This window comes from Heptranchias perlo, chromosome 1 (genome assembly GCF_035084215.1).
Source record: "Heptranchias perlo isolate sHepPer1 chromosome 1, sHepPer1.hap1, whole genome shotgun sequence".
Taxonomy (NCBI): domain Eukaryota; kingdom Metazoa; phylum Chordata; class Chondrichthyes; order Hexanchiformes; family Hexanchidae; genus Heptranchias; species Heptranchias perlo.
The window spans coordinates 27160151-27184359 of NC_090325.1; the positions used below are offsets into that span (position 1 = coordinate 27160151).

General features: G+C 40.8%; 1 protein-coding gene across 2 annotated transcripts in view; it reads left to right on the forward strand.

Moving 5' to 3' along the window:
• Positions 1 to 10759, forward strand: part of LOC137320837 (transforming acidic coiled-coil-containing protein 3-like) — a 44243-nt gene extending 33484 nt beyond the window's left edge. For both annotated transcript variants that reach the window (XM_067982736.1, XM_067982728.1), the window contains exons 12-17: positions 1460 to 1536; positions 1658 to 1701; positions 1978 to 2138; positions 4083 to 4189; positions 6407 to 6527; positions 10563 to 10759. In XM_067982736.1, the coding sequence (XP_067838837.1) occupies positions 1460 to 1536; positions 1658 to 1701; positions 1978 to 2138; positions 4083 to 4189; positions 6407 to 6527; positions 10563 to 10628 (576 nt within the window). In that variant the 3' untranslated portion in view covers positions 10629 to 10759. The remainder of the gene's footprint in view (positions 1 to 1459; positions 1537 to 1657; positions 1702 to 1977; positions 2139 to 4082; positions 4190 to 6406; positions 6528 to 10562) is intronic.
• The last annotated feature ends 13450 nt before the right edge of the window (positions 10760 to 24209 follow it).

Genomic DNA, 24209 nt, shown 5'->3' on the forward strand with positions numbered 1-24209 from the left:
AGCACTTCGGTGGAGAGTGCTGTTAGGCCTAGCTGCCCTATCCAATTTGATGCCCCTTATTCTTTCCTGGATTATATGTACATTCACTTTGACATTCTCAACTTTAGTGTTAAATGTACATGATATTAATGATTGAGCTGGAGTGAAGACTGAAGCAAAGTAGCCACTTAACACCTCTGCCATGTCCTGGGAGTTCACCAGAGCGTTGCCAGTAGTGTCCTTTTAATGGTCCTATGGAGTCTCTTGCCTTTTGAGTCCTAACATAGCTTTAAAAAAAGACTTTGCTATTAGCAGTTATCCATAATCCCTTCAACTAACCTTTTGACTGAACATAACATAAGAAATAGGAGAAGCAGTAGGCCACGCGGCCCCTTGAGCCTGCTTCATCATTCAATCAGATCATGGCTGATCTTCGACCTCAACTCTACTTTTCTGCCCGATTCCCTGGGGTAGGACTGTCCTATCCTGCTGGCCCATCACCCCATCCACCTGACCTAAAAAAAATATAATGTCACCATTGAATTTATTCTTGACTTTCAAATCTCTCCATAGCCTTGCCCTTCGTTATCTGTGTAGTCTCTTTTCCGCTTTTTAACCCCCTTCTAGACCCTTTGGCCTTATTCCTTTAAGTATTTCCCTCCCCCCCCCCCCCCCCCCCCCAACGTTCCATCTTGTCTCAACCTCACTGGCACTACCTCCCTAAATCCCTTTATCTGCTTCTCTACGTTTTTTTGAGCCAATTTCATCACTTCTCAACCCTTGCATCATGGCTCATCATGAGTCCTTTTACCTGTAAATAGTGGTCATGGCAAAACTTCTATTTTTTTTGTGGTTTGTTTACGAGCCACCTGATCCAGTGGCTTAACATCTCATCCAAAACACAGTAGCTGACAATGCAGCACTCCCTCAGTATTGCACCGGAATACTTCAGCTCAGTCTAAGCTAGTCCTCGTGTGAGGCTTGAACCCACAACCTTCTGAACCAGCACTTAGGTCAACTGAGCCAAGCTGGCATTTATGTCAGCCTCTTCTAATATCTTTTATATGTTGATATAATTCTTCCTCTGGCTGCCATTCTAGACTGGAGTTGGAAGTTGTCTAACATTGCCTTATAGCTCATTCCCTTAACACTTAAGATGTGGTCTACCTTTCACTACACCCTCTCTAGTACTCGTAATTTTTTTTTCTTGTGACCAGAATTAAATGTAGTACTCGGTGTGGCTTGCATTATGATCCTTGCTGTAACCATTAGAGAACTGTAGTGTACTGTGAGCTATATATCAGTTTTTTTTTAAAATGCTTTGCTGTATGGCTGGACATTGAAAGTGGTGTTTTGGGATAATTTCCAAGTTTCACCTGGTGTAGCAGATGGAAACGTTTTTTTGCATGTGTTCCGCCACTTTATGAAGTATTGGTTCTGGTACTTGGATCTACTTGCTGAAAAAAAAAATCTTTTGTAGGTTACTAATCAGGAAAATGTAACTTTGAAATGGAAGCAGAAGCATGAGGAAAGCCTTGCAGAGTGTGCAGAAATGAAGTAAGGATACTTTTTATACAGTTTTCTTGTAATTTTGGATATTGAAAACAAATGTAATCTTTTGGCCAAATCATTAACATTGAAGACTAATGGCCTTGACTTGCATATTAATCTTTTGTAGAAAAATTGTTGCTGAATATGCTGAAATGACATTTCAAATGATTGGTGAGTTACTTTATTACTGTTTTTAGTTCCTAATGATGGATTATGTGGTTTGGAATAGTTATCTCAAGTTTCAGTTGTAAAGAGGAATCTTAATTGTTTGATAACATTTGTAATTTAACATGAAACATGCAAATTCTGGCACTGCAGCCATTTTTGGAAGGATGTGGTTAGTGTATCGCCTTATAAAAATGGCTGATCTAAATTGCATAGAAATGGCACTTTTGTAGACAACTTCTGAATTTTGAAATAATTTCTGAATATGTAATGGTCTTTCAGAGGAATCAGGCAAAAAGAGTGACTTAGCCAAGACGCAGCTGGAGGGAGTTACTGAAGAAAAACTGCAGGCCTTAAAGGAGCTAAACTCAGTTGAAAAATCATTTTCTGAATTATTCAAGCGATTTGAGAAACAGAAGGAAGCACTTGAGGGTTACAAAAAGGTAAGACTGCTTCAAAAAAGATAATTCAATGCATTTTTGCAGCTGTATCATAATCTTTATTGCAATTGTTTAAAAAAAATTTGAAATAATCTTGGGTGACTAATTGAAGGCTTCTTGGGAATGAAGCACTATCTTTGATAAAAATTAGATTTTAAACTATTCAGTTTGTTGGTGTTAAAGTGGATTGACCCCTTGACAGTTGTATCGTGTGCCAAGTGAAATGTGGTGAGTTTTTCAGCTCATTGCTGCCATATGATGCAGGGTTGACTTTGTTTTGGCTTTTCTTTTCCAATCTTGAGATTGAACTTGGTTAATGTAACAAGTCATTTTAGTAAGGGGGGATCTTAGTTTTCATTTAAAGATAATCTCCAAAGGCCATTCTGCTTTGCAAGGATGCCTCACCACTAAAATATGTATAGTAAGAAAATGGGCAGAGAAACATTTAAAACAAAAAATGGCTTGCACATTGAGGAGCTGCACCTGCACCAATGTGAAACTTCAGATTTTGTACAGTTTGTTGGAGCACCAATACATTGCAACTGCAGAATAGTGGAATGGGCTTGCAGTTCCCCTTGTGCATAGGTAAAGCTGAGCTTTATGCTGTCAGAGGTGGTGAAGGGAGGCCAGTAACTTAAACATGAAGAAAAAGTCTGCAGGGGTCTTGCCAAACTACTACTGCATATCCTTGCATCCTGATATTTCACTTTGATCACCTTTGCCTGCTTGTTGCCATGTACTATTGTCCTTCAAGCTAGTTGATCTCTGTGGCATTGCACATGGGAGTCGAGATTAATTGTAGTCTTCAGGTGAAGTGAGGTTAGAGGGTGGGGGGATACTGGACCAGGATATGCAGACATAACTCAGTCACCCTTTTAGTCATATTCTACTTTTTTTTTGAATATTTTGATTTGCTATTTATAGCTAAACAGCAACTCCTGTGGCAAGTTGAAGTAGAAAAAGTTGGTTGATGCGTAGAAATCTCTACAGTATAGTCTTGAGCTGCTGGAAAATACAAAATAAGCACTACAGCACATCACAGGTGGGAGGGTGCAAGTGTAACCAGTTTAAGTAGGCAGTTTCCATTCTCAATGTGGACATAAGTTTTCCCATTAGAAATTCCTAAAGTGACGCATAAGGGGAAGTAAAATTTTGTAAACAGGAAGTGCATGGTGATATGACTTTTTAGTATTGTAGATGTTTTATCTATTTGATTTTAAGATACAATTGCTACTTTGGGTAATACATTTTAAGAATTTTGCCATTGCGTTTAACCTCCTTTTGCATTTAACCTAATAAATTTATTCTTGTTACCAATTCACTGACTAGTGGAAATCTCAGTATTTACCCTTTCAAAACTAGGAATACTTGGATCTCCCTTGACCTTCTCTGCTGTAGTGAACAGTGCTATCTAGTTTTATAACTATATCCTCAATCCCGGTGGCATCCCTGTAAACTTGCATTGCACATTTTTCCAAGGCTCCCAACATCTTTTCCTTTTTAATGGGGTATTTAAAACTGTCACTGTACTCTCAGCTAGTGTTGTGTACATTAATCATGACAACCTTGTTTCTGTATTCAGTACCACATATGTAAAACCCAGAATCCCGTTGCCTTTTTTGTTTTGTTTTTCACCTGCAGTCCTGCTTTTTAAAGATCTGTACCTGTGGATCTTCACTGACTGTTACTGTGAGTTATTTTCCTTTTTCTGATCTTTCCCAAAATGTACCACTTTACATTTTTTTACATTACATGCCCACTCCCTCCCTGGCCTGTGACCTGTGTTGTTCCTATGTTTCTAGTCAGCAAAGTTTAATATTTGCCCTTTCGTGCCTACTCCCATGTCCAATGTATAGGAACTGCAACATAGAATCACTGATATTCAAGTCAGTTGACCAATTGCTATCGATATCAAAATTTCCAAATTTTTTTTACTAATGGGCTTAGAATGAAGAATCGCTAAAGAAATGTGCTCAGGATTATATTGCAAGGATTAAGAAGGAAGAGCAGCGATACCAAGCTCTGAAAGTTCATGCTGAAGAAAAATTGAACCAGTGAGTATCCTTAAGTGGTTTTGTATAGCTTTATCATTCAAATTTCAGTTTGTCAACTGCACATTGAGCCAAAATCTGATTTTTTTCCATCAGTTGTTGATGGCCATTAAATGCAAATGGAAGAGAAAATTGGGGAAACTGGGTGCCATTTCAGGAGACTTTTATAATTGCAAGCTTGCTCTTAAACTGCAAATCTGCACTACACCTATCCAAAATAAATGTCTCAAAAAACTGATAGGGATACATATTCAAACTGTTCTTCATTAAAGGTTATAGGCTATAAAAATTCTGTGATGGTTGATGGGAGGCACGAAGATTTTCTAGAACTCAAAATTCATGGTTTGAGATACCAGGTGCCTCCAAGTTCAAGATGTTATACTTTTATGCTAGTGACTCTTCTATGCCATCTACAACCCAGCATGGTGTGGAATCCTATTTTCCTCCGCAACACCTGGCAAACCAAAAAACAAGTGTACTAAATGTGCTTTTTTTAAATTAAAATAAAACACATCTTGGAAGATACTGTAGCAAATGTCAGTTCCATTGACATCCTAATTTAAGGTTTGACACAAGGTCTCTTGATTACTGCTGTAAATTCAGTAACTCATACGAGCTTATTCAACACAGATTTTCATTCAAAATGCTTTGTTTTGAAGTGGTGCAAAAACTAGATTTCAACAGTAGGATGCAATTGTAAAAGGGAGGAATTATGAAGAAAATCTCGAGCTTGCTTATCTAATCTAAAGCTGCAAAAAGGGCTGCTGGAAGATCTTATCAAAGTGTGCATATAAAATGTAGATAAGGGAAATAAACCCAAAATATTACGTCAGCGATAGTGTGGGACAGAGGACATCAAATTAAGTTAGTCAAAAGCAAAGATCTTCATGTTTTTTTTTGGTGTGATGTGTTTGGAATAACCTACCAAATTCAATAGTGGAGACCGACACGGGGTGTTCAAAATACCGTTTGAATTGGGAAAGATAATGGGCCGGATTCTGCTGTGAGTGGCGGCACCAGCTGTTCACTGGACTTGCACTTGCTCATAGACTTTGAGCTTTTGCAAGGCAAGTTACTGTCAACAGGACAGCCAAACGACATGGGGCATCTGGCCTGTGTGAACAGGGCAAGCAATTGTGTATCTTAATCATTCAGATTGAAGAATCATTAAACCAGGAAATGTAAGTTTAGAATAGTGAATTCAATGTCAAATCAGGTACAGCAAGTGAAATAGAAAGGGGAAGAAAGATTGAATTAAGAGACAGGTGAGAGTTTTAAAAATGTAATTCTTTTTAAATGTCCAACAGTAATTAAAAGCTGAAGGAATGAGATTCCACACTTGTAAAAGTTAATTTTCAGTGCCAAGAGAAGTTGTTTGGCAGTAATTAAGACTTGCCACACCATTAAAGGGGTACTTACAGTAGAATGGACAAGCCCTAACTTTTTTTTCTGGTGAGTTTACTCCGTATCTGTCTTCCCGTACAGGAACTTCATGCTGTTCAATTCATTTGAATGGTGAGTCAGCCATCAAGATGCTGTTTTCAGGAAGCTTTTGGAGGAGCATTACATCTTGAACAGCAATGTCCCAGTTTCTGTGTTTGACTGTACATGTGCAGTTGCTGGAAATTATTATTCAATTTACTCATAACAGCAAAATTCATACCCTTTCTCCCAAAGAGGACAGGTTATATGATCATGGCTTTTATTCCCTCGAGTTTGGGGGGTTTGAAGATTGAGGTCTTTAAATAATAAAGGGATTTAATAGGTTAAAAACCGAGGAAGCTCTTTCTTGTGGGGGAATCCAGACTAGGAGGGCATAATAAAATTAGAACTAGGCCATTTAGGGATGAAATCAGGAAGCACTTTTTCACAGCCGCAACAATCTGGAACACTCCCCAAAAGATTGTGGCTGCTAGGTCAGTTTAAATTTTCAAGACCGAGATAGACAGAATTTTATTGGGTAAGTATCATGGGATGTAGAGCAAAGGCGGGTAAATGGAGTTGAGTTACAGATCAGCCATGATCTAATTGAATGACAGAACAGGCTCGAGGGACTGAATGGCCTACTCCTGTTTGTATTCCTAGTAACAAATGCTTGTAATGTGGGTATTGTAAAGCCTATGAGATGATAAATTGGTTTTACTTTTTTAGTCTATACAGTTTACTATCTTGTACTTTCAAAAGTCTCCTGTTTAACTATTTTTTCCTGTTCCTGAAAAGAGCTAATGAAGAGATAGCACAAGTACGTAACAAATACAAGGCAGAAGTTGCTGCTCTCCAGGCTCATCTGCGCAAGGAGCAAATGAAAACCAATTCCTTGGAAAGGAGTCTGGAAGAAAAGGTGAGATTATAAATTTGCTACAGATCTCTTTACTTGTACAGCCTTTTGTAGGTGTATCTCTTTAGATATTCAAGATTCATTTTACACACAACCTAGATATTCTCTTTCACCCCCCCCCCCCCCCCCATTAAATGAGGCCATTTAATGCATATTTTTCAAATACGAAGTTTCTACTTCCCTTACCTAATTCCCCTGTCATATCATCCAATTGGCATTTAAATCCACTGCTCTTCCTAAAAGCCATTTATCAAGAATTTTCTTCTGACATCTGACCTAAGTGTGCTCTTGGTCTGTTAGCCTATGCCCCTAGTTCTATATGCCATTGGCTTGCCTCTAATACTCCAGGTTTTAATTTTTTTTCTATACAGTTTATTATCTTGTACTTTCAAAAGTCACCTTTCAAGGTTAAAGAGCCCTTGCTTCTCTAATCTATATCCTCATAACTTCCAGGGCTTGAATGTTTTTTGAGTTAACTAAACTGGGCACAGTACTCTAATCTGATCAAAACATTAGTTTCATCGCTACCTCCTAAAAATCAGAACGCATGCTTACCCTTCCATAGGTCTTTACTTAACTGCTGGTCTTCCAGTGAAAGGCTCTTGTAGTGAGATCTATTATCAAGTAGGGGATGAATGTGACTTTTTGTTTAAACCTGGTTCTGTGATATGGATGCTTGCACATGGATTTTAAAGCCAAATGTCAATTCTATTGAGGATTCAAATTTCTATTTTTTTTCTTGAATCATATTTGAAGATTATCTTTGAATCCTCTGACAGTAGGTGGTGCTGTGGAATGACAACTAACTAAGTTTCTGCAGTTATCCAGTGTCTGGCTTTATACCAATAATTTCAGGTGTAGAGCTAAATGCTGCCACCCATGTACAAGAACTTGTTACTGCAGCAACATTGAAATATACTATGGCTCTATAAAATAAAGGACCAATGATCCCTCTTCCAAGTCCTACCACTTCACTGCAACAAAACAACTTGGTAAATTATTCACATCTATTTGAAGGTGTATGGCAACTTGTTGCAGTAGCCTGTCATAATTTTGAACAAGGAGAAACACTTGGCAATACAATTAAAGATTTTGTGCTTCTAGACTTGGGTTGTCTGGAGAGGATTTTAAGCTACAGCACCATAAGCCTGTTTTCTACCACTACCCCACTTGAACTCTGGCAAGAAGATATAGTATCTGGCCGGTCAATCCAGTTTCTGTAGAAGTGTTCTAAACTTTACATCATTGTGATTACTTAGTAACTTTTTTTTTAAAAGTGGTACACATCAAATAGTCACTGGACTGTTTACATTTAAAATTACTGCTAGTTATTTTATATATAACATCTTAAACTTCCTTTCACACACTTATATGGATTGAATTTGTAAGTTCTTTTGCTGCAATGCAATGGCCAGGACTTTAAGAGGGATCATTGGTCTTGTCTTTGGCCCCATAATATAAATCAATATAAAATAATGTTGGCCACTTACCAAATTAAACCTTTAACAGAGCAAAAACAAACAGCAAAGTTCACAAGTTATCCACAGCTCATTGTGGAAACCTTCCAAAACATCCAGGAGCAGACAGTGTACAATTTCAAGGGCTCCAAATGTCATTTTAACATTCCCAACCAGGAAATTATAGCTGGAGTTAGAGCTGCCATTTTGTTTTTTGTTAAATGGCAGGCATTTTTAATATCTGCAAAAAATAAAAGTAGGGGTAACATTGGGAAAGCCAGCTATGGGTAAGTTTTGATGAAATGCAGAACTTGTGGGCACTTGATGGGGCAAAGTGCTGGTGATTGTCTGTTGATGGTACTGATGGGAATAAATTGAGGTGATTATCACTATATTGGCAGAACATTAAAGTGTTTTTTCTTTTGCTTATTGCCATTTGTAAATAAGTGACTGTTTTGATGACTGCATTGGCAAACTTACATCTAGTTCAGGAACTTTGATTTTGCAAAGGAATTGGATTGACAGGCTAAAGTTTTCTCATTAAGTAACTACTAATAATCCACTTCCACGCTTAGTTCAGTAAATGCTACAAGCTGATTTTCTCTAATTGCTCGTGTTCAAATGTAAAGGTTGAAGTGAATTTGAAAGGGTCCAAATGATGTCACTAGTTCATAGGTGTACAGTAGTCTAGTGGTAATGTTACTGAACTAGTGGTGATACTGAACCCAGCAATTACAGGCCAGTCAGTTTAACCTTGCTGGGAAAACTTTTAGAAGTGATTATCTGGGACAGAATTAGCAGTTACTTGGACAAATGTGGATTGATTAGGGAAAGCCAGCATGGATTTGTTAAAAGGCAAATTGTGTTTAACTAACCTGATAGTATTTTGATGAGGTAACAGAAGGTTGATGAGGGCAATGCAGTTGATGTGTATATGGACTTTCAAAAGGTGATTGATAGTGCTGCATAATAGGCTTGTCATGAAGATTAAAGCCTGTGGAATAAAGGGGGCAGTAGCAACATGAATGCAAAATTGGCTAAGTAACAGGAGCAGAGAGTAGTGGTGAACAGTTTTTTTTTTTGGATTGGCGGGAGGTGTACAGTGGTGTTTCCCCAGGGGCTGGTACTAGGATCACTGCTTTTCTTGATGTATATTAATGACTTGGACTTGGAAATTGTGCCCTGTACACCCAAGTTTGCAGATGACACAAAACTTGGAAGGGTAGTGGATGGTGATAGATTTCAAGAGGATAGAGACAGGCTGGTGGAATGAGCGGACGCATGGCAGATGAAATTTAACTCAAAAATGCGAAGTGATGCATTTTGTTAGGAAGAATGAGAGGCAATATAAACTAGAGGACACAATTCTAAAAAGGGTGCAGGAACAGAGATCTGGGGGTATAGGTGCACAAATCATTGCAGGTGGCAGGGCAGGTTGACGTTTTTTTTAAAAAAGCATTCGGGATCCTGGGCTTTGTAAATAGAGGGGGCATAGAGTACAAAAGCAAGGAAGTCACGATGAATCTTTATAAAACACTGGTTTGACCACAATTGAATTATTGTCCAGTTCTGGGCACTGCACTTTGGGAAGGATGTGAAGGCCTTAGGGTGCAAAAGAGATTTACTAGAATGATTCCAGGGGTAAAGGACTTCAGTTATGTGGATAGACTGGAGAAGCTGGGGTTATTCTCTTTGGAATGGAGAAGGTTGAGAGGAGATTTGATGGAGGTATTCAAAATAATGAAGGGTTGAAACAGAGTAGATAGAGAGAAACTGTTCCTGTAGGTGGAAGGGTCAAGAACCAGAGGACATAGATTTGAGATTCCTGGGATGGCAGGACTGACTTATGAGGAGAGATTGGGTCGACTAGGCCTATATTCACTAGAGTTTAGAAGAATGAGAGGTGATCTCATCGAAACATATAAAATTGTAACAGGACTAGACAGACTAGATGCAGGGAGGATGTTCCCGATGGCTGGGGAGTCCAGAACCACAGGTCACAGTCTCAGGATATGGGGTATGCCATTTAGAACCGAGATGAGACATTTCTTCACTCAGGGTGGTGAACCTGTGGAATTCTCTACCACAGAAGGCAGTGGAGGCCAAGTCATTAGATGTATTCAAGAAGGAGCTAGATTATATTAATGCTAAAGGCATCAAGGGATATGGGGAAAAAGCAGGAACAGGGTACTGAGTTAGACGATCAGCCATGATCATTTTGAAGGGCCGAATGGCCTACTCTTGCTCCTGTTTTCTATGTTTCTATGTGATTGGTTCTTTAGCCAAAGGTGCCATGAGTAATCTTTTTTTGCACAGCCAGTGGTTAGGATCTGGAATGCACTGCCTGAGGGGGTGACGGAGGAAGATTCAATCATGGCTTTCAAAAGGGAACTGGATAAGTACTTGGAAGGAAAGAAATTGCTCGGCTATGGGGATAGGGTGGGCAATAAATACCAGCCATGAGTGACAACCACATCCCAAGAATGCATGAGTCCACAGTTAAGCTAGGATGTGAAAGTGCTAGTCATGGTATCTGGTCTTTGACAATGCACTAAGCCTGACTGTTTTATCCCTTCTACAGACGAAAGAAAATGTGGAACTGTCAAAAATCTGTGATGAACTAATTTCCAAGATGGAGAAGATCTGATTTCCCTCATCTGACTTGTAAAAATGCTTCATATTCTGTCCTGCTTCTTCAAACTCCTGACTTTTTATTTTTGCCTTTGTGACTGAATACATTTTATATGTGTAGAGAAAAATAAAGTTCAATATAACCTTTTGAGTGGTTGTGTGCAAAATTGTTTCTGGTAACCTTTATGGTATCTTTGGGTCGAGTCACCAAATGGAGAACTTCCTCAGTAAATGTTTAGGAATTTAATTAGCTTTTAAAGAATTCTTTGTTCAAATTAGTTTCCATTTTTGATCAGTTGTAGAAAATCTGGGCTGCTAAGTGATGAGCTGCAAGTTATGCTCACGCCACTTCTAATGAACATGCAGCATTGTTGAGACTAAATTATATTTTAACTAGCAGATTAATTGCTCATTCAAACTCCACTTGCAATGAGGTCAAGAATGGGAAAGCTATACTTGTTCCACTGCTTTACCTAATGGATTTTTCCAAATGTTTATTACTTTGAGTAAGGGCATTCTTTTCAAGTTCTTTCATATTTGCTAATTTTAAATTTGTCCTCTCCTAACCTCACCTTGTCTTGAAGTAATATTTTGGGTTCACCTTTATTTAATACTTTATATACCTCATGACTTAACTACAGTTTAAGCCTCTCATCTTTCCTCATAGCTCATGGCCTTTTACATCTGGGATATTTCCTGCACCCTCTCCAATCCATATAGTAATATTTTTTTTAATGGTGTGAAGAAATAACTTGCATTTTTTTTGGCACCTTTCATATCCCTTAGACGTCCCAAGCACTTTTGTGTAGTCACTGTCGTACTGTAGGTATGATGTGGAGATGCCGGTGATGGACTGGGGTTGACAATTGTAAACAATTTTACAACACCAAGTTATAGTCCAGCAATTTTATTTTAAATTCACAAGCTTTCGGAGGCTTCCTCCTTCGTCAGATGAACGATGTTTACTGTAGGTAAACCTTGTAGTCAGTTTGCACACAGCACGATCCCACAAATGAGTTGTATTTGTTTTTTTAGTTTTGGTTGGGGGATAATGTTGGCCATGACAATTTAGTTTTCATTCAATAGCTGTGGTGCATGAATTTGTACACCATACTTCAAATTGGCCAAACAATGGTTTTGTAAAAGTTCAACATTGCCTCCCAGCTTGTATGTTGTCCTGTAGACTGGCATGAATTCTCTTATTGAATGGATCTGAACACTGTCATAAGGGCAGCAGTAGGGCTGCTCATCATGCATGAGGGCAGGTCACTGAAGCAGCTGAGGATGCTTCCTTAAAGAAACCCTCCTGTGATGTTCTGTGGCTATGATTGGCCCCTAACAACCACTAAAACTTACCTGTCAGGTATGACTCCTTCGCTCCAGTTTTGCTAGGGCTCCTTAATGCTGTACTCGTTTGAATGATTCCTTGATATTGAGGGCAATTACACTTGCCTCTCCTGACGTGTAGCTGGTGTGTCACTGTCTTGAAGGCTAGTGGGGGGTTATGATTGTTTCCACTAGATGATGAGGGGGAAACAAATTTAAGGTAAAGAATTCTGGGAAAAGTTAGCTAAATATCGATACACAAGATTGAAATGTGTGATTCTCTACTGCAAGCTCTTAAAATAGAATTCAAATCTTTAATTGTTAAAGCAATTGCCTTTTAAGTGGTTAGGAGGAACTGGCAGAGGGATTAGAATTGGTGGCTCATGTGGAGGAAAATACTGGTTTAAATGTGATGGGTCAGATGGACTGTTTGCAATGCAACATTCTAGGAGGGGCATAAAGGAGAAAAAATATGTCATGCTTGTGCTGACCAGGTTATATTGGCCAGACAGTGGTGGTGCCTTAAAATGTGAGCACTGCTACACAAGAATGCAGTTACATATGTAATTTAGCTGCTGATTTGACAAAGCTGGAGCAGTATGCAGCAGATTTTAACTCAGCCTCACATTGTAAACTTACTTAAAGGGAAATTAGACTCCTGAGGGAGTGCTTCTGAAACACATAGGGGACATATTTATCTAGGGGTCTAGTAATCCTAAATTACTGGGAGAAGTATGGGTAAGGCTGAACAGCCAAATTAACCATTTTGCTAATAATAGATTATGAAAGATTATTCAGTGTGATGCTGAATAAACTTTGTTTATTGCTCTAGTAAGTTGAGTGTTTCAAAATTGATTGGCAGAGGGAGAAATGCAATATACATAAATTACAGACTTGATTTCAATAGTGACCATGCCCTCTGGCTTGACCTTGCTTCTTCCATACCTCTGCTGACTTTGCTGCTTTCTGCTTCTGATACTGTTACTTCCTATTTTCTAGTCATGCTCCTGATGATTCCTTTCACCATATTTCTGCCAGTTTTCCATCCCTGGACCCACCTGACCTCCTTCAGGTTCTGGACTTTGCCCCCTTTGGATCATAAGTAAAGTAACTCCTCAGTCTGCACAGGACCTGGGTAACATCTAGACTTGGGCTGACGTGGGGTGAATGTTAACTGCCACTTCAGTGCTGGTAATGACTATCTCGAGAGCCCAGCCAACTCCTCTTGATTTTCAATGCCACTACCTTTGCCTCGACCATTCTTACGAATTAAGAGCAGGAGTAGGCCATTCGACCCCTCGAGCCTACTCTGCCATTTGATTAAAATCATGGCAGATCTGATTGACCTCAACTCTATTTTCCCATCTACCTACTATAACCTTTGACTCCTTGTTAATCAGAAATCTATCCAACTCAGCCTTAAAAATATTTGATGACCCTGCCTCCACCGCTCTCTGGGGAAGGGAGTTCCACAGACTCACGACCCTCTGAGAAAAATTCTCCTCATCTGTCTTAAGGCCCCGAGTACTAGTCTCTCCCACAAGGGGAAACATCCTTTCAGCATCTACCCCTTCTAGTCCCCTCAGGATCTTTTGTTTCAATAAGATCACTCTCATTCTAAACTCCAGTGTATACAGGCCCAACTTGTCCAACCTTTCCTCCTAAGATAACCCCCTCATCCCAGGAATCATTGAGTGAACCTTCTCTGAAGTGCCTCCAAAGCAATTATGTCCTTTCTTAAATAAGTTGACCAAAACTGCACACGGTATTCTAGATGTGGTCTAACCAATGCCCTATACAACTGTAGCAAAGCATTTCTACTTTTATATTCCATTCCCCTTGCAATAAATGACAACATTCCATTTGCCTTCCTAATCACTTGCTGTACCTGCATACTAACTTTTTGTGATTCATGTACTAGGACACCCAGATCCCTCTACCTCAGTTCTGCAATCTCTCTCTCAATTTAAATAATATACTGCTTTTCTATTCCTCCTGCCAAAGGGGACAAGTTCACATTTTCCCACATTATACTCCCTCTGCCAAATTTTTGCCCACTCACTTAACCTATCTATACCCTTATGTCCTCTTCACAACTTACTTTCCTACCTACCTTTGTGTGGTCAGCAAATTTAGCAACCATACATTCGGTCCCTTCATCCAAGTCATTGATATAGATTGTAAATAGTTGAGGCCCGAGCACTCATCCCTGTGGCACTCCATTCGTTACATCTTGCCAACCTGAAAATGACCCATTTATGCCTACTGTTTCATGTTAGCTAACCAATCCTTTATCCATGCTAATACATTACCCCCTACACCATGAGCACTTATTTTGTGTAGTAGCCTTTGATGTGGCACCTTATCAAATGCCTTCTGGAAATCCAAGTACACCACATCCAGGGGATCCCTTTTATCCATGTTGCTTGTTACTTCCTCAAAGAACTCTAATAAATTAGTCAAACACTATTTCCCTTTCACAAAGCCATGTTGACTGCCTGATTGCATTGGGATTTTCTAAATGCCCTGCTATAACTTTAATAGAGTCTAGCATTTTCCCTGACAGATGTTAAGCTAACTGGCCTGTAGTTTCCTGCTTTCTGTTTCCCTCCTTTCTTGAATAGAGGAGTTACATTTGCTATTTTCCAATCTGATGGGACCCTTCCAGAATCTAGGGAATTTTGGAAAATTAATACCAATGCATCCACTATCTCTGCAGCCACTTCTTTTAAGACCCTAGGATGAAGTCCATCAGAACCTGGGGACTGGTCAGCTTTTAGTTCTAATTTTCTTTCAGAACCCTTTCTCTGGTGATTGTAAATGTTTTAAGTTTCTCCTTCACCTCTTGATTCACAATTATTTCTGGCATGTTATTTGTAGGGTTGCATGCTCCCAAAATATCTGTTCAATTCATCTGTCTTCTCCATTATTAATTTCTCTCTCTCTCTCTCTCTCTCTCTCTCTGACCGCTTTACTTTTTTCCTTTTTAAATACCTGTCGAAACTCTTACTCTTTTATATTTCTAGCTATCTTTCTCTCGTGCTCTAATTTCTCCCTCCTTATTATTCTTTTAGTCATTCTTTGCTATTTTTTATATTCTGTCCAATCTTCTGACCTGCCACTAATCTTCACTGAACTCTATGCTGTTGCTTTCAATTTGATACTATCTTTAACTTCCTTAGTTAGCCACGGATGGTATGTCCTTCCCCTAGAGTCTTTCTTTCTCACTGCAATGTATCTTTGCTGAGTGTTATGAAATATCTGTTTAAATGTCTGTCACTGCATCTCTACTGTCCACTTTAGCCAGCTCTGTCTTCATGCCCTCATAGTTGCACTTATTTAAGTTTAAAACACTAGTCTCAGACTTACTCGTCTCTCCCTCAAACTGAATGCAAAATTCAATCATATTGTGATCACAAGACCATCTTCAAGGCTCAAATCAGGAGTGTCAGAATATTTACCACCTGCTTGGATGGGTGCAGCCAGTTACACACCTCAAGCTTGACATCATCCAGGCCCGAACAGTGGCGGGGTAACGATCAAGTGAACTGGAGTCAGCATTCACCAGCAGTGCAGTGTGGCTGCAGTACATATGATCTACAGGGTGCACTGTAGTAAATTACCAGCATCTTCTTTCTTTCTTTCTTCCTCCCTGCCCCCACCTCCAATTACTTCTACCACCAAAGAGGCAATGTCATGGGATCCCCATCACTCCCAAGTCACACACCATCTTGACAGTCGATATTCTGTAATTCACTACCTGCCACCTTTGCGAGAGTGCCTTCACCACAAGCATTGTTGTGGTTCAAGGAAATGGCCCACCCCCACCTTCTCAGGGCAATAAGGGATAGGCAAAAATGTAGCCTTGCCTCTGTTGCCCACATCCAAAGCGCAATTTTTTTTTAAAAAGGTACTTCTGATGGTGTTCAGTCTGGCCGTCGTTTCCTTTCAGGCCTGGTGGAATACTGTCCTCTGGGGAAGGTGCTCTTCAATGCCAATCAGGGGAAAGCTGCCTCTCCTCTATCTCATACACCAGTGCATTCACTTTGCCAGCCATCAAATGGAGCATTGGGTGCTGCACTACTCCACAACTTGCTCATAGCCTCAATTTTGTGCTTCGACATGGATTTTCTTTTGTCTTACTTCATCTTGGTCACCTCGCTTTCTCCCCAACCTTGGAAAGGTTGACCCATTTAAAAAAACTTATCTTCAGACTTTCCAAAGACTGGAATCATTTATGGCCAATTCTCGTGCAGCCACAAACTTTAAGGGTTGCATGCTCCCAATTCTGTGGGCTCGCACCAAACCACACCTTTTCCAAGGCTCAAGGAGTGCAAGAGGCCAATCCCTACCAGATCAGGCGAGGTTAGCAGGTCACTCCAGCCACATAGGTGCACACAGCACCGAAGAAAGCTTGGCTAATTTTCCCAGCTTAGGGAATTTTCCCTATAGTGGTCAGGAGCCCTGGCAGATATTTCACAAAGGCAGTTCAAAATAGATAATTATGATGCATTACTTTTCTTGAAAAATAAGAGAATGAAAATCTAACGTAAATGATGAAATTACATTGTGTCTAGAGCACAGAAACAAGCCATTCGGCCCAATTGGCCTATGCAGGTGTTTATGCTCCACATGAGCCTCCTCCTACCCCTCTTCATCTAACCTTATCAGCATACCCTTCTATTCCTTTCTCCCTTGTGTGTTTATCTAGCTTCCTCCTCAGTATCAACTATACCCCCAATTTGGTGTCGTCTGCAAATTTTTAAATTATACTTTATGTAAATGGTGAACAACTGTGGTCCCAGCACTGATCCTTGTGGAACACCATTTCCCACCTTTTGCCAGTCTGAGTAACTTCCTTTAACCCTACTCTGTTTTCTGTTTGGAAGCCAGAATTTTAAAGGGGGTGCAGGAACAGAGAACTGGGGGTTCACATACACAAATCTTTGAAGGTGGCAGGACAAAATGATACGGCTGTTAAAAAAGCATGTAAGGTCCTTGGTTATATAAATAGAGGCATAGAGTACAAAAGCAAGGATGTTATGGTAAACCTTTATCAAACGCTGGTTAGGCCTCATCTAGCGTAATGGCTGGAATTTGCTCCATAAATAATGGAGAGCCGAAGAGCACGCACCGTTGTTTAAGGGCAAATGGACGAGCAACTTCCGGCAAGCGCACATCCGCAGTCAAACGCGGAAATCCAGAAGTTGCTCTACGAGATGCCCTGCTCCTCCGAAAGATGTGGGGGAAGGAGATCACATGACTGGAATGAATGGACCAGCACCAAGATGCTGTCCTGCCCAGCTGGAAACAAACTAATCTACACAGAAAAAGGCAGGCTTAGTTTTTTAGGTCTAAGTTAACTTTTAACGGCGTGGTAGGTATTAATGACTGCCAAACAACCTCTGGCACTCAAAATTAATTTTTAAAAATGTGGAGTCTCATTCTGATTTTAATTGTTGTTGGACATTTAAAAAAAAGTTAAAATTTTTATTTTTTTACTTTTTCTTCGTCTCTTTTATCATAGAAATTTACAATTGTAAACAATTTTACAACACCAAGTTATAGTCCAGCAATTTTATTTTAAATTCACAAGCTTTCGGAGGCTTCCTCCTTCCTCAGGTAAATGTTCAGGAGCTCCTCGAAGCCTACGCATTTATACATATAGAACAATACATGGTGTTTACAGAATGCCCCTGCAACTGCCCGTTGCCAAGGCAATCACCGTGTTCAGACAGAGAGGTGTCACCTGCAGAACCCCCGAATACACATTCAACAAAAAAACAAACAGGAAAAAAAACAGAGAGAGGCAGAAACATCATAGAAATTTACGGCAGAGATGGAAGCCATTCAGCCCATCGTGTCTGTGCGGGCCGAAAAAGAGCTATCCAGCCTAATCTGACTTTCCAGCTCTTGGTCCATAGCCTTGTAGGTTACGGCACTTCAAGTGCATATCCAAGTACTTTTTAAATGCGATGAGGGTTTCTGCCTCTACCAACTTTTCAGGCAGTGAGTTCCAGACCCCACCACCCTCTGGGTGAAAAACTTTCTCCTCAGCTCCCCTCTAATCCTTCTACCAATTACTTTAAATCTATGCCCCCTCATTATTGACCTCTCTGCTAAGAGAAATAGGTCCTTCCGATGCACTCCATCTGGGTCCCGTCATCATTTTATATTCCTGAAGCGTTTGCAACCATCTTCAGCCAGAAGTGTCGAGTGGATGATCCATCTCGGCCTCCTCCCGATATCCCCACCATCACGGAAGCCAGTCTTCAGCCAATTCGATTCACTCCACGTGATATCAAGAAACAGCTGAGTGCACTGGATACAGCAAAGGCTATGGGCCCCGACAACATCCCAGCTGTAGTGCTGAAGACTTGTGCTCCAGAACTAGCTGCGCCACTAGCCAAGCTGTTCCAGTACAGCTACAACACTGGCATCTACCCGACAATGTGGAAAATTGCCCAGGTATGTCCTGTCCACAAAAAGCAGGACAAATCCAATCCGGCCAATTACCGCCCCATCAGTCTACTCTCAATCATCAGCAAAGTGATGGAAGGTGTCGTCGACAGTGCTATCAAGCGGCACTTACTCACCAATAACCTGCTCACCGATGCTCAGTTTGCGTTCCACCAGGACCACTCGGCTCCAGACCTCATTACAGCCTTGGTCCAAACATGGACAAAAGAGCTGAATTCCAGAGGTGAGGTGAGAGTGACTGCCCTTGACATCAAGGCAGCATTTGACCGAGGAGCCCTAGTAAAATTGAAGTCAATGGGAATCAGGGGGAAAACTCTCCAGTGGCTGGAGTCATATCTAGCACAAAGGAAGATGGTAGTGGTTGTTGGAGGCCAATCATCTCAGCCCCAGGACATTGCTGCAGGAGTTCCTCAGGGCAGTGTCCTAGGCCCAACCATCTTCAGCTGCTTCATCAATGACCTTCCCTCCATCATAAGGTCAGAAATGGGGATGTTCGCTGATGACTGCACAGTGTTCAGTTCCATTCGCAACCCCTCAAATAATGAAGCAGTCCGAGCCCGCATGCAGCAAGACCTGGACAACATCCAGGCTTGGGCTCATAAGTGGCAAGTAACATTCGCGCCAGACAAGTGCCAGGCAATGACCATCTCCAACAAGAGAGAGTCTAACCACCTCCCCTTGACATTCAACGGCATTACCATCGCCGAATCCCCCACCATCAACATCCTGGGGGTCACCATTGACCAGAAACTTAACTGGACCAGCCATATAAATACTGTGGCTACGAGAGCAGGTCAGAGGCTGGGTATTCTGCGGCGAGTGACTCACCTCAGGCACAAGTCAGGAGTGTGATGGAATACTCTCCACTTGCCTGGATGAGTGCAGCTCCAACAACACTCAAGAAGCTCGACACCATCCAAGATAAAGCAGCCCGCTTGATTGGCACCCCATCCACCACCCTAAACATTCACTCCCTTCACCACCGGCGCACTGTGGCTGCAGTGTGCACCATCCACAGGATGCACTGCAGCAACTCGCCAAGGCTTCTTCGACAGCACCTCCCAAACCCGCGACCTCTACCACCTAGAAGGACAAGGGCAGCAGGCACATGGGAACAACACCACCTGCACGTTCCCCTCCAAGTCACACACCATCCCGACTTGGAAATATATCGCCGTTCCTTCATCGTTGCTGGGTCAAAATCCTGGAACTCCCTTCCTAACAGCACTGTGTGAGAACCGTCACCACACGGACTGCAGCGGTTCAAGAAGGCGGCTCACCACCACCTTCTCGAGGGCAATTAGGGATGGGCAATAAATGCTGGCCTCGCCAGCGATGCCCACATCCCGTTAACGAATAAAAAAAAAAAATTGAATCTCCCCTCTGCTCCAAGAAAACAATCCCAGCCTATCCAATCTTTCCTCATAGCTAAAATTTTCAGTCCTGGCAACTTCCTCGTAAATCTCCTCTGCATCCTCTCTAGTGCAGTCACATCTTTCCTGTACTGTGGTGACTAGAATTGTACAGACATACTCTAGCTGTCGCCTAACTAGTGTTTTATACAGTTCTAGCATAATCTCCCTGCTCTTATATTCTGTGCTTCGGCTAATAAAGGAAAGTATCCCATATGCCTTCTTAACCACTGGATCCAGCTATCCTGCCACATGGACATGCACTCCAAGGGCCCTCTGTTCCTCTACACTTCTCAGTATCCTACCGTTTATTGTGTATTCCCTTGCCTTGATTGCCCTCCCCAAATGCATTACCTCACACTTCTCCAGATTGAATTTCATTTGCCACTTTTCTGCCCACCTGACCAGTCCATTGATATCTTCCTGCAGTCTACAGCTTTCTTTCTCACTATCAACCACATGGCCAACTTTTGTATCATCTGCAAACTTCTTAATCATGCCCCTACATTTAAATCTAAATCATTGATATATACCACAAAAAGCAAGGGACCCAGTACTGAGTCCTGCGGAACCCCACTGGAAACAGCCTTCCTGTCACAAAACACCCATCAACCATTACCCTTTGCTTCCTGCCAATGAGCCAATTCTGGATCTAACTTGTCACTTTCCCTTGGATCCCATGGGCTTTTACTTTTCTGACCAGTCTGCCATGTGGGGCCTTGTCAAAAGCCTTGCTAAAATCCATGTAGACTACATCAAACGCGCTACCCTCATCGACCCTCCTTGTTACCGCCTCAAAAAATTCAATCTCCGTCTTTTAATTCAATATTTCTTACCCTCTCTTTATTTTGCTTTCTCTAACTGATTTTACATTGAATTTACTGTAGTAGATTGCACTTCCTGGTTCTGTGTCTCGTCAAGGATGCTTCAGGGGACAGAGAGATCCTTTCCCCGCTCACTTGGCTCACAGATGCCTGGGAGAAGACACTGCACTTTTTGCAGCTCACCATTAAAACCCATGAATCATTTATGGGTAAGTTTAAATCTAATGAGTGCTGGGTGCCATTTGTTCACCGCTCAGAGCAATTTCCAGGCCATTGTGTCCAAATCTGGGCACCACACTTTAGGAACGAAGTCAAGTCCTTGGGGAGGATGCAGATGTGATTTACCAGAAGGATATTAGGAATGAGGGTCTTCAGTTATGTGGGGAGACTAGAGAAGCTGAGATTGTTCTCCTTAGAGCAGAGAAGGTTAGGGGGAGATTTAATAGAGGTGTTCAATATTCTGAGGAGTTTTGATAGAGTAGATAGGGAGAAAAAGGGTGGTGGAAGCAGATTTAACTTTCAAAATGGAATTTGATGTATATTTGTAAAGTAGAAATTTGCAGGGCTACGGGGAAAGAGCAGGGGAGTGGGACTAATTGGACAGCTCTTTCAAAGAGCCGGCAAAGACATACTGGGCCCAATGTTCTCCTTCTGTGCTGTATGATTCTATGAGGTACTGTCTAAAACTGCCACTAATGGGCTGGATTTTGCTGTGAGGGGCGAATGAATGGCGCCCACCGTTCATTAGACTTGCACTTGCCCATAGACTTTCTATGAGCTTTTGCACAGCATGTTCCTCTAAAGAGCGCAGCACCCTCTACAAGGCATCTGAGACCTGTGTGACCAGGGCAAGCAACTCTGTATGTCCTTAACCAATCAGATAGAAGCATCGTTAATAACAGCGCAGACAGAACCAGGAAGTGCAAGTTGCAATAGTGAATTCAATGTCAAATCAGATACAGAAAGCAAAATAATGAGAGGGAAAGAAAAATTGAATTAAGAGACAGAGAGAAAAGAGACAGAAAGAAAACATTTTTAAAAATATTTAAATTTATTTTTAAATGTCCAACAAAATCTGAAGGAATGAGACTCCACACTTGTAAAAGTTAATTTTCAGTGCCAGAGAGATTGTTTGGCAGTAATTAAGACTTATTATGCTGTCAAAAGGGTACTTAGACTTGAAATGACTTGACTTAACTTATTTTGGCGAGTTTAGAGTCATAGAGTCATAGAGTTATACAGCACGGATAGAGGCCCTTCGGCCCATCGTGTCCGCGCCGGCCATCAAGCCCAGTCTAATCTAATCCCATATTCCAGCATTTGGTCCGTAGTTCGTATTTAGTTCGTATCTATCAGGTAAGTACAGGAACTTCACGCCATTCTGTTACAGCAACTTTCGGATTTTCGCTTTTAACTGCGCAGGTGCGGTCGCGGAAGTTACTGTCCAATTTGCACATGAATAATGGTGAGCGCTGTTAGTCTCACCATTATTTTTACGGCAAAGCCCGGCCCAATTAATTCTTGGGAAAGCAGAATTTGCCTGTTACTCACTAGATGGCACTGTAGGGCAATTTTATTTTTAAGAGTCAGTAAGATGTGCCCTGATGTTTTGGAATCTAATGAGGACTGTCGGGATAAACATCATAAAAAGTTGTTGCCACATGGGTATTGGAAATCACCCCAACTACCGTGGAATAATGAGACTTCATTAAGGTTTTGAGTTGGATTTCTGTCTGTACGTATTTCCTGTATCTGTAAAACTACAGGGTCTAATTTCTGTTAGTAAAATAAAACTTAATAAGGGTATGATATTTTATACTCAATGTTGCATAAAGTAATTAAAATCCACAGCAAAGGAGTCCAACTTCACTTGAAACCTACAGTCCAATTTTGCCCCAGAAAAAGTCTGTTTTCAAATTAAATTTCTGCTGCAAAATAAAATCTTTTTGAACGGCTGTCTGAAAAGTGTTTTTTTCCTGAAGTAAGACTTTCGTTCAGCCAATCTATTAAAAAGCAGTGATTTAGATTTTTTTTTAAAAATGGATACTTAATAAGAGATAAAAAGAAAACACTTGCCAATATTGAAAATCTGAAGTAAAAATAGAAAATGTTGGGACTACAAGGCTGGTCAACATCGGTTAAGAGAAAAGACAGTTTAATATTTTGAGTGTATATCCTTCACTAGAAACTGGAAGACAAGCAGATCTGAAATATTAGTCAAAAATTTTTTTTTCTGATGCTGACAGACCTGGTGTTAGGGTTCCTAACCTTTCAGGAATGTCCTGGAGTCTCCAGCAATTAAAGATTAATCTCCTGGAGAGCACTGCGAGCAACCTGAGAGAAAAATCATTGGGGCATTTTTCTTATTTTATTTGAACACTTTTGTTTATAAAAGATATTGGAGATGGGAGGAAAAGGCTGTTTGACTGGGTGGGATGGTTGGAGGCGAGAGGTCATGTGATGAAAACACCAGGAATACATCTAACCACAGATGACAACCCTAACCTGGTGTGTATTTCCAGACAATAAAGTAATGGCAGATCTATTAAATGAGTACTTTGTATCTGTTTTCATGGTCGAGGAAGAGGATAAAATACCAGTGATAGAAAGGGAACTAAAAATAAATCAAGGGGAGGAACTTATAGGATTCAATATAAGTTTAAAAAATGGTAATGGAGAAAATAATGGGACTTTAGGATAGATAAATCTCCAGGACCTGATGGTTTACACCCCAGGATATTAAAAGAAGTAGGTGAGGAAATTGCAGAAGCATTAGTCATAACCTTTCAAAGCTCTCTTGATCCAGGAATTGTGCCATTAGATTGAAAATTTGCTAATATCACTCCATTATTTAAGAAGAGTGGGAGGGAGAAACCTGGTAACTACAGGCATGTCAGTTTAACATCAGTTGTGGGGAAGCTACTAGAATCTGTCATTAGGGATAGAGTGACGAAGCACTTGAACAAATATGAGCCGGTCAGAGAGAGCCTGCATGTCTTTATTAATGGTAATCCATGTCTGACTAATCTAGCTGAATTTTTTGAGGAGATCACTAATAAGGTAGATAAAGGAGTGTCTATGGATGTTATCTATATGGAGTTCCAGAAGGCATTCAATAAGGTTCCATACAAGATATTATTAGCAAAAATGAGAGTGCACGGAATTGGAAGTAACCCTTTGACTTGGGTTGGAAATTGGTTGGGAGGTAGGAGACAGAGAGTGGGGATAAAGGGTATGTACTCTGATTGGCTTGATGTGGCAAATGATGATCCGCACGGATCTGTTCTGGGGCCTCAACTTTTTACCATATTTCTTAATGACTTGGATGAAGGAATAGAGAGTGGTGTATCCAAGTTTACAGGTGACACTAAATTAAGAGGGACAGTAAGTAGTGCAGATGGGAGCAGGAAGATACAAAGGGACAAAGACAGATTAAGTAAGTGGGCAAAACTATGGCAAATGGGTTTCTGTGTGAGGTCATCCACTTTGGACAAAAGAAAGATAAATTGGAGTATTTTCTAAATGGTGAGAAACTAGGAACTGTAGAGGAGCAAG